Genomic DNA, 11740 nt, shown 5'->3' with positions numbered 1-11740 from the left:
ATCTCAAAAGTCATAATAAATAACTCATAATACTTAATTTTAAGTTATAGAGTAAACAGACAAGTAGTTATGTGATCACAAGGAAAAGTTAAAAATTACCTAGTGATGGATGTTCATGACTTACCAACGGTTGAGTTTTAGCTAAATCAATTTTATTCATTCTTGAAGAGCCAGTTTATTGGCTCAATATGTCTTTTTGATGCACATTACATACGATTATTAGTGTCTAATGTCTATTAGTACAAATTTGAGGGGACACAGACTAACAATAAATTAAAATAGAATATGGATATCCGAATATACAATCATGTGTATGGTAAACTTACTCTATTTAATTTAATTACTGTACAAATTTTTAAATTTATAATCATAACCTATACCTTCTTTCATTTTTATTAGATTAAATATTTTCGAATACTTGCTTATATTCAGAGCATTAACATAGAAAACATATTCTATGAGCTATGCAAAAATTATAGATAACTATGTGAAGATCGTTTTTCAAAAATAGTGTGTATGCATTGTAAATTGTAATGACGTGGTCGACACTGTTGTTAGGTAATTAATTTCATGTACCTTTAATTTCAACAAAATTTTCTGTATTGTATATAATATTTTAGTTGTTAAATAGGTACAATGTTAATATATAAATCAAAGATTCCAGTGATAACAGGCATCTTAATCTACAGGACATACATGCACAATTCATATTTGATTGTAATGCTTCTTATCTCAGAGAATTACAAAGGAAGGCAGAATTTCTTGATATATGTTTATTTTTTATAATGCTATTTATAAACTATGTAAAAAAAATACACTAATTTTGAATTTCGCACGTACTTAATTCTCAGGACAATGGTGATAGGTTGTTCAACCAACGAATCAATTCATGCAAAGATCGTACATTTTTATTTGTAGTACGCATTCCACAAAATTCAATAGAATTAATTAAATCACCAATTTTGGCTTTCGTACTAAAAGTTGATTAGTGTGAAGAGTGTTCGCACCTTCATGCAAGATTGTCACATCGAATGCATAATATTTGTAAGTATTTTATTTTAACAACATTTAATTACATTCATTTTTATTCACATATCATTCATTTTCTAATATAAATTTCTATTATTTTTTCAGGATCTATTTTCCGAAAAAGGTAATTTTTGAATAATATATACATTCTATCATATTTCAAATTATTGTTAGACAGATATTATATTTTAATTATGTTGGTATAATTTTTTAACCTTCTTTAATTCACCCTTTTATTTTTATTTTTTCAATAATGTCAGCACCGTGCGTGGCACGGGTATTTACGCTAGTAAATAAGTAATGAGTAAGGCACATGCTATATGTGCATATTGTAAAAGAAATGAATGAATAAATAAATTTTAAAAGGATAAAGAATACCTAATTAATTAGAGAAACAAAAGGTGAAAAAGCTTCGTGCAACTTATAGTTATCATTTTTTTTAAGTATTATATGAGTGTCATGGGTTAATGATTGTTTGTAAGGGTATGAACGAAATTAATCAAATTGAATGCCTTAGTGTTTAAGTTTGTTTGATTATTTTAACAAGATTGAAATCTTGTTCAAACTTAGTTTGTTTATTTGTCAAACCGATTTTCAATGTGCTTTTTTATTGAGTTTGAATGTCGTCGAATATAAAACGCTGTTCATCCTTCGTTTGACTAGTTGGCGAATCAATCTCATACAAAATCTCACAAGTTAAGATCGATTCGAATATCAAATAACTTGATTTATCTTTCAACTCTAATTATTTGGAGGAAGTTATACTAATGTCCTGTTTGATAACTCAATTTAGCACTTAAACTTAATGGATTTAGATCTTAACATATTCAGACCATTTGATAAATCAAAAATTAAACATTTGAATTAATTAAGTGGTACTGAATTTCCTAATCAAAACCTGCTCCCAAAATTAAGTAATAAGCTATTCACTTATCACTGAATGTGATATGCATTCAAATATATTAGATTTAATACTTAACAATTCAATAACTTAATTCAAATTTCAGATTTTAGTTTTCAAACTTCAGTTTTATTAAACACACCCTAAATACTAGTATCATATTATCCTTCTTCAATGTCACTGCTTACATAAATGCCATAAACGTTGGAATTCTGTACTTTTACCTTAAAGTCCAAGTTCAGCATATTAACTGTTAAGAGTTCATTGTAATGCTCAAAAAAGTCGACATCTCTTTTTCGTTAGCCTTTTCTTCTTACTATCTTTTGTTTAATTTTTTTTGCTGTTGGTTGAATGGAGGTACTCGCATAACTAAAAATTTTCTTAGTGGATTGTACTAGATGTGTTCTAGTATAAAAATGTTTTAACCATTAGATGATCATCAGCCAATAGTTTCAGAGGCTTTGCATGTCCTGAATTGTCTTGAGGGTAGGTAATTACACAGAGCAAGGTCTCCTTTACAATTGTTAATGGCAATTAAACTATGAAATGTAGACACTAAACTAATATATGTAGACACTAAAACAATTTTTTTAATACAAATTTTAACAAGTAAAAAAATTTATTGTATTTTTATATGTTGCTGGGTTTAGTGTTTATATTTATTTTTTTTAGTATCCAAGCTTCAAGGTTCAATTGTCACTGAAATTTGCACTCCCTTCCCCACCTAAAATTTGCAAAAACTGGATAATAGATTGAAAATTTGACATATCTGTGAGCTATTCTCACAATTACACCCCCTAAATTTTGAAGAATTCCGTCCTTCCTGTACATTCACCCCTTGAATTCTCCATTGACATTTGCCCATTTGCCCGTTGCGGGCAAAACAAACAACCACATATATTTTCTAAGGTACAGTGTTTTGGACCTATTAGAATCGAAATTACATACCACTTGAATAAGAAATAATTGTAGACAGTTTGAAGCTAAAAACATAATGTATAAATTAATACATTGTCTAAGTCTAATTTCCTATCCATAATAATAGTTTGAACTTACTGAGACGCCACCAACCTCTCTATAAATATTGATTCCGCCATTGCCAGCTTTAAAGCCATAACTATTCAAAATTATTGATTACTTGAAAGTAGCTATATATCTTTTTATATTAACAGTGTAAAGATGTTTATAAATTGGCTTGGATTCATCATAATAATTTTTATTCACATATGCAATGTCATTTCACAAGCAAAGAATTAAAAATCTAACAGAAGAAACTTCCCCAAAGAAAAGCTAAATCATGTGAAAGCTTTTGAAGATGATCAATAGTTGATTTTTGCAAAAGATAACCAGACTGCGGACGGCTTGTTAAAGTATCGAACTCAAGCACATACAACTACAATCAAAACATGGCTTGGCTTGAAATTTCATGTTATATTATATATATATTTTCACCCAAATTTGTTACTTTTTTTCCCTAAATTTTTGCTCTATGATATTCAAGAAATCTATTACGATGAACTATAGATGTGATTAAAGTCAATTATGGCTATTCAAGAAATTTATTATGATGTCTTGCAACTTCTACAAAATTTCTCCAAGTGGGAAGCCATATGGATACTGCGTTCGTTGAACGGTGCAGCTCATAGCTTTGCTAGGAATGCTTGTACTGCCATGGATGACTTTTTGTGGAAACATTCACCTTCGTCTTTTGTATTATTCGCACTTCAAGCGGATCTTATTCCATCTTAATAAAATTTTACACTTTTCTATCAAAAAAAAAAAGAAGAAATCTATTATGATAAATTAGGGATGCAATTAAAATCAATTATGACTATTCAAGAGATAAGAGTATTATATACTTGCTATTTTATAAGATAAGCAATGTCCAGGAAGGAAGGAAAGAAGTAGAGTTAAAGAAGCAAACTATGTATATTTTTATGAAATTTACTTTGCCTTCTATGTTTCTGAATATGTCGAACTAAATAACATATAGATCGTGATTGGTTAGTTAATATTTTCGAGTTTAAAATCATGTTCGGGTTTGCATTGATTCCTAAACGAACAAACTTGAACGAGTCAGATTCGAGATGAGTTCAAATCGACTACCAAGTTATTTGGTTCGATTTACAACCCTACCCTGTCGGACGAAGCTCTTATACCACATCCTCAAACTAAGTTAGTGGCTGGCACTTAGCACTGCCGCTTCTCAATTTACTTAACCAATGAAACACAATCTCAAGAAGTCATAATCACGTCATTCGGGAAGATTCGGGGATTACTACTGATTAACACTAGTTGGTCATTAGCTTCACATAATCAGCAAGTTTATTATAGTTCTAGCACTTTGGCACACCATAATATCGTCTGTTCCCTATTTGGTGATTCTCAAAGCTTGAACTTTTGGTCCTACCATTAGCTAGAGATCCACACAATGGGAACAACCCTGATTGGGCTGCGGTCAAAATAACCCCAAATTGGAAACTCCCGCACATTTGGCTGCTTTTTCCTGTTACTTCTAATGCATCAATTATGAAAGAGTTGAAAATGAAATCATCAGATTCCCTCATTAAACGGCCGAGGTAGGGAACGTGGACCTTTCTTGTCTGTATGCCCCTGGCATCAAACCAACAACACTAGAGGCATCAGACCTAAAATAATGATGATTTACTAGTGCCACTAATTTAGTTGAATTATTAATATGCCGCAAACCTATTTGTATGGTCACACAAGTGTTCATGTGTCATGGAATTTGAAAATTTTTCATTGGAGGAGAGCCATTCAACAAAGTGATGATGATAAAGTTAGCAAGAGCCTTGGTTTTGCTGGCCATCTCCCGCTTAGTGCCACCAAAGTCCAAGACATTTGATTTATAAGTTTGCTACTAGTATACGTCTGTTTTAATAAATTTTCACATATGATAATAATAATAATAATCTTATTCCATACATTTTTAGCAAACTGTTATGTTCAAGAAGATGGTGCTTTTCAATGTTTCTATTTTTTGGTTATTTTAATTTGAATGAGCTAACCATTTTCTGATGTTTTATGTCAATTTATATCTCAACCATCGACGGTCAATTTTTGTCTGTGTTTTCTTATATTTCGTGGTTACATTTTCTTAGCCTTCCATATATATATATATATATATATATATATGCTGCAAAAGATGATTTAACCCATTTTAGATTTGCTATAAAGAAACAAATATCGCATGGCATGTAGGAAAACTCCACACCATAGAAGAATAGAAATATTTATGGATAATTATGTAAAATCACTAAGCAAACAAATATGATTAGACATAAGCATATTTAGGGTGCATTTGATAAAATTGAAATTTAAAAACAGAAATCTGAAATCCGAATCCATTAAGTGATTGAATCGTTAAATATTAAATCAAATACATTTGAGTGTATATCACATTCAATAATAAGTGAATAGCTTATCATTTATTTTTGAGAGCAAGTTTTGCCCAGAAAATTCAGTGCCACTTAATTAATTCAGATGCTCAATTTTTGGTTATCAAATGCATCTGAACATATTAAATCTGAATCTATTAAATTTAAGTACTGAATTGGATTATCAAATAGGGTCTTAGCGTCTAGAAACTGCAACTAAAACAACTTTTGTTGTGTGTTTATGGAGAACGAATCCTCAAAAATATTTTCCCTACTTTTAGTTCGTCCATTTTGTTCTTATGCTTTCGGAATATCAAATGGCCAATAATTCTACAACTTGGCAGTATTGATGGCTTACATCTCATAATCTTTTGTTGGAGTGTTTGCAAGTGAGGCGGCATATTTCCCACTATTTGAATGCCTTTCTGATGTGCAAATGCAAATGCAACCTTTGTCTTCTAACAATTAGACTAATACGAAACACCAATGGCCCAACACATGATTGACGTAATCAATGTAATTTCAATATGGTAACATATATAGTCCCACCATGCATATCTAAAGTGCACACAAATTAAGAAAGCACACAGCAATTTCCTTATTGGAAGACACGTAAACTTATTTTTAGACTCTAAATTGTCCAAGAAATCCTCAAAATTTTTACAGAATGGTCTTTTGCCCTGAGTCTCTAAGTGTCATTTTACAGAATGATTTGTTAAAACTAAGTTCAAGCAGGAATTGAAAAGTAGCATATTTTGACAAGCAAAAGTTAGAGCCTGTCAAAATTCCGATTCCCATTTTCAATTCGAATTCGGTCGGTAAATCGGAATTTTTCGATTTTACACACCCCTAATTGTGATTGCATGACATTTGGAGGTAACAAAAGAGAGGGAGATTTTGCTGTCATTTTTGAGCGTCATACTTACAAGTAAATCTACGTGAACACGAAGCATTATTGATCCTTAGAGTAAATTAAATATTGTTAAGTATTTAAAAAATTTAAATTATTATTTTCAGTAAGAGATAAAAATTGAGAAAATGTCTTGCATACATTTCTATCATTCTATGTGGTTAGGTGAGGCCCTGTCACTTTTGATAGCATACTAAAATTAATTATACTTATGTTAGTTGTATTTGTAAAGATTAATTGCCAGGATTTTGAATTAGTTTTGTTGTAGGACAAATTCGTCAATTTGCACCCATGACCAAATTTTTTTTTTTTTTTTCCTGTAGTGTATATATGCATCGAGAGCATCACGGCTTCTTCTTCATAAACTGCCACCCTTCTTCAAGCGAAGCCAAAATGCAGGCCAAGGCTCAGAATATCATCCCACCAAAGTTCATTTCACCAGCAAAGCTACCTCCAATTCCCAATATTTCATTGCCAAGTAATGTTCCACAAGCCATCTCAATCACTGCACCGAGTCCAGAAGTTTCATCAGCACCTCCCGATCATCATCCTCAACTGGTAGATGACAAAGTGGCTGCCTTCTGGGACTACCAATTCCTCTTTGTTTCACAACGCTCAGAAACAGCTGAGCCCATCACCCTTCGCATTGTTGAAGGCAAAATCCCACAAGACTTCCCTTTAGGAACGTATTATCTGACCGGACCGGGGCTCTTCACCGATGATCACGGCTCCACGGTGCACCCTCTGGACGGTCACGGGTACCTCAGAACGTTTAAGATTGATGGGGCTAGAGGAGAAGTGGAGTTCATGGCTAGGTACATCCAGACCGAGGCTCAGGTGGAGGAGTGCGACCGCATCACCGGCCAGTGGCGATTCACTCATCGTGGTCCGTTTTCGGTCTTGAAAGGTGGAAACATGGTTGGAAATACCAAGGTAATGAAAAATGTCGCCAATACAAGTGTGCTGAGATGGGCTGGAAGACTGTTTTGTTTGTGGGAAGGTGGTGATCCTTATGAGATTGAATCTACTACGCTTGATACTCTTGGGAGATTTGACATAATTAATGGCCGCCACAAATTGCTGCAAGATGAAGACGCAACACCAAAGGTGGACGTTTGGGATGTAGCTGCAGAAATCTTGAAACCTATACTATATGGTAAGCACCTAGAGCTACACAACAAGCAACTTTATCCAACAACATTAATCAATCTCCTCATTAGCCTTCTCTTTTCTTTCCTTCTCTATTTTGGAATCAAAACTAGTATTAGACTATAATAACCTACTTCATTAGACTTTTGCCAATTTGGTATCAACTGCTGGTCCAGGAGTATTCAAGATGCCGCCGAAACGATTATTGTCCCATTACAAGATTGATGGCCGGAGGAAGAGGCTACTCATCATGTCATGCAACGCAGAGGACATGCTTCTGCCACGAAGTAATTTTACCTTCTACGGTATGTACTGAGAAGTGGTACAGCGACCAGATAGTGATATGTATGTTGTTTTCAGAATGTTCACCAATAACTCCACAACTTGTCGTAAAAACTTTTCTTCTTCTGATGAATATTGCCGTGAAAACTATCATAGTTTCATTACGTCAATGAAAATTAAGTACACAGCAAAAAAGAAAAAGAGTAGTGAAAATATAAATGACTGTATGATTCGTAATTTCAAGTTTTTGTGGATTATTTTTGAAAACGAGCTCATCTTCATCATATATTTCTTTTCCCTCTTGATAAACTGAACCTAGAAGTTGCAACTTCACAAGTAAGAATGACAAGGACTATCGTCTCTGGCGTGTACATAATTATCAAGACTTCACTTCAACTACTGAATGTCGTTGTATGCTGAATTTGACAAGATGTAACGATAAGAAGAATACTATAGAGTGGATAAGACTTATTTCGGTGACAATTCATTTCTTTTTCAATGTCAACGTTTGCAATGGAAACTAAGAGAAGTATGATGGTTATCGTATATATGTAGATAACAAGCTAAACATACGGAAAAATCCTGGGCATAAGCATTTTGTTACGTTTGTGAATCTTAAGGTATTTCCAACTTCGCCTTTTTTTTTCCCCTTTTTTTCTTCTCCAACTCCATGTTTAATTCACCTGAGTATGTATGTTGGTCAGGACCTCCCACTTACCACCAAAAAAAAAAAAAAGGATTCACAATTTTTTAGTTTATTGAATTAAGTCACAAGAACAGCTGCAATTAACTCATTCGTTTTTGTTATTTGCTCTAGAATTCGACTCGAATTTCACGTTGCTGCAAAGCCAAGAATTCAACATTCCAGACCATCTGATGATTCATGACTGGGCCTTCACTGATAATTATTACATATTATTTGGCAATCGCATCAAGCTGGATGTTGCTGGTATATACTATTGCCCCTTCTCCAATCATCTAGTTTTGAATCTCACAAGAACTTCAACGCACTAATTAATCAATCTAACACACAAGTATTTTTGGCATCTAATTAATTTTCAGGATCAATGACAGCAGTATGTGGACTATCTCCTATGATATCTGCACTGTCACTAAATGCTAGCAAGCCCACATCTCCCATTTACATGCTCCCTCGATTTCCAAGTGAATCAAATGGAGAAAGAGACTGGAAAATTCCCATAGAAGCTCCTTCACAAATGTGGGTGCTTCATGTTGGAAATGCTTTTGAAGAAGAAAGGGATGAGAATGGAAGTTCCAAGATTCAAATTCAAGCAAGTGGTTGCTCCTATCGTTGGTTCAATTTCCAAAAGATGTTTGGTAAGTGATGTTTGAAAATTATTTCGCTTTATCATACGAGTGGCAAGAGATGCAACTTAAAATTCTTTGCCCATTTTCGTCCAGGGTACGACTGGCAAAGTGGAAAACTGGACCCTTCCATGATGAATGCAGATCAAGATAAATTATTGCCTCATCTTGTTCAGGTTTGATATCTTTCTCTCTAGCTTACGCAATATATTCTTTTGAAAAAGTGAAAGGGAAGTGATACCAAATTTAAGTAACATTAATTATGTAAGTAAATCAGTAAGTTCTTTTTCCACCATCAGGGAATTAAATTATCATCAAGGTGGAACAATTTTGCTAAAGCAAGTTATAATGCTTTAATGCAGGTATCAGTAAGTTTGGATGCAAGTGGGGATTGTCAAAACTGTAGTGTAAACGATTTGAACGAATGGAGGAAACCATCAGATTTTCCTGCGATTAATCAGGATTTCTCAGGCTGCAAGAACACATTTGTGTATGCAGCAACTTCGTCTGGCTCCCGTCAAGCTTTACCACATTTTCCCTTTGACACTGTGGTGAAACTCAATGTTAGAGATAAATCCATTTCCACTTGGTCTACAACCAGACGGAGATTCATTGGTGAGCCAATATTTGTACCGAAAGGAACCGGAGGAGGAGGAGAAGATGATGGCTATCTCCTTGTGGTGGAAGTGAGTATTTTTCCAAATTCTTACCTATCTTGAACGTGGGATCCCATATGCTACTTTGGACGCATTCTTTCTTGTTATAGATTCCCTAGACCGACTCTTGCAAACAGTTCTCAATAGAATATCGATTTTTATTAGCCTAACACATAAGGATTAGCTTATTTGAAATAAAAACGATACCATATATCTCTTGTCACTAAAAAAATAAGGCACTTGTTTCATTATAACCTTGTGACAAGGATCTTGCATCTGCTCAAACTTCTGAGGGATTTTCTGTTTGTAAAATTTTGCAGTATGCAGTTTCGACACAAAGGTGCTATCTTGTTATTTTGGACTCCAAACTGATCGGGAAGACCAATGCACTGGTTGCTAGAGTTGAAGTTCCAAGACACTTAAACTTTCCTCTTGGCTTTCATGGATTTTGGGAGTCTGCAGGGGATTGTGGCTTTGGTAATTAACCAAGTCCAACTGTCCAACAACAATCTCCATCATGCGAGGCAACAGAGAGGGAGACATGGCTCATTCTTTGTTAGCATAAATAGATATGTCCATAAATATTTGTACAGATAGAATTTGACCACATTCAGGCAGGTATAAGGAGAGAGAGAGAGCATTTAGCTAACAAAGACAGAGTAGCTGGAAATTTTAGATTTCAACCATCTAGCCACGTTCAAGGTTGCTTCTGGTTCATTCTTGGAATTGTTATTGAATTGAAACTGAACTGCTCCAAATTATTTGGATGTGAAAAATGTGTACGAAATCTATTGTACTTTATGGCAAAATGTTTAAATACCCTCTTCTCAAGGGAGCTTTTCTCATGGGAGTTTAGCTAATGTGTTCATACTTGACTAGGCACCAGCATGAGATGGTTTCGGATTGAAGGTTACTTAGATAACCCAAAAAAACAAAAAAAACCTCGGGTAATGATTGAATCCAAATGAAACCTTGACTAGGTTCTCATGTACTAAATTTGCAAAAAATGATACGGATTAAATTGATCCAATCCATGCCCAATTTATCCCACACATCTTCACATTTGATATATTTGTGGTACGTCTGATGTATATTTTGTCATTAGTGTAGATTTTACGAATGATATGATGTTTATATTAAAAAAAAATGGATGTATGCCCAATTTATAGCCAGGAATCCATTTGAATTGCAAATTCAGTATATATATATATATATAAAAAGCTACATAAAGAATTTTTAAGCTTACATGGAAAGAAACTTTATCTTGAGATGCTAGGGGAGTGAGTACCTGTCTTGAAAACTTGTAAATAATAAAATTGTAGTTTCATTGTTCTCAAAATTTTTTTAAAGAAATTGGAAATGTATAATATGGTAACGAGTTGAAATCTACATATTCCACAACTTTACCTTTAATAATAGAACTTTACCTTTAATTTTGCCAAAAATAATTAAATGGTACTATATTAAAGGCAGTGTAAATTATAATCTCTTCCTTGACTTCTTTATAAGATGATTTTTCTTCATCTTGAAAAAGCAAAACAAGTTTAGAATGACACTATAAGGAAAATCAAAAAATTAATAAGGCCAAAGAGCTAGAGAGTAAGCACTGTTCTTACCAATGCTTTTGCAAATGAAACACTAACATCTTCATTTTCAGCATTATTTTTATCATTAAATTCCAAGTAGCTTTCCCTTTATTTTGCTTTGAATCCTACAGCTTTGTCCAAACAAGCCAACCAAAGCATTTGAAATATCAAAATCATTTGAAATTGATAAACTATTTTCGTATAATTAATAGACAATAAATTCAAGCATATCAAAAGTGCACTCAATTTTTGTTCAATTTTAGACTTTCATTTCTCACCACCCTCTTTGGCAACTTGAATAATTGGATCATCAAATATTCATGTCACAAAAAACCAAATAAAGAATGTGCTTTTCAAGTTTAAAACATAATAATAAGTAAATACGGGTATTTGGATTTTCTTTCTTTCTCTTCTTATATTTGGATTCAATAGCTAGTTAAGATACGATTACCAGTCCATACATAAAGCAAAAAGGTATAACACAAAAAGAAGCATGAAAAATC

General features: G+C 33.3%; 1 protein-coding gene across 1 annotated transcript; it reads left to right on the top strand.

Annotated features, from left to right (window-relative positions):
- The first annotated feature begins 6601 nt into the window (after positions 1 to 6601).
- LOC113759338 (carotenoid cleavage dioxygenase 7, chloroplastic) lies at positions 6602 to 10136 on the top strand. The gene is made up of 7 exons (XM_027301904.1): positions 6602 to 7394; positions 7564 to 7692; positions 8487 to 8618; positions 8732 to 9007; positions 9092 to 9171; positions 9358 to 9681; positions 9972 to 10136. The coding sequence occupies exons 1-7, from the start codon at positions 6632 to 6634 to the stop codon at positions 10134 to 10136; spliced, it is 1869 nt and encodes a 622-aa protein (XP_027157705.1). The 5' UTR covers positions 6602 to 6631.
- The last annotated feature ends 1604 nt before the right edge of the window (positions 10137 to 11740 follow it).

The sequence above is a fragment of the Coffea eugenioides genome, chromosome 2 (assembly GCF_003713205.1).
Source record: "Coffea eugenioides isolate CCC68of chromosome 2, Ceug_1.0, whole genome shotgun sequence".
In the NCBI taxonomy this organism is placed as follows: Eukaryota; Viridiplantae; Streptophyta; class Magnoliopsida; order Gentianales; family Rubiaceae; genus Coffea; species Coffea eugenioides.
Note: the sequence above shows the minus strand (reverse complement) of the source record. Positions and strands in the feature narration are given on the sequence as shown.

Bases quoted from the DNA above. Each gene is read 5' to 3' on its own strand.
- LOC113759338 (XM_027301904.1), top strand. From the start codon at position 6,632: ATGCAGGCCAAGGCTCAGAATATCATCCCACCAAAGTTCATTTCACCA. The intron at 9,172-9,357 runs GTTTGATATCTT...GCTTTAATGCAG, and splicing joins TATTGCCTCATCTTGTTCAG to GTATCAGTAAGTTTGGATGC. The intron at 9,682-9,971 runs GTGAGTATTTTT...AAAATTTTGCAG, and splicing joins GCTATCTCCTTGTGGTGGAA to TATGCAGTTTCGACACAAAG.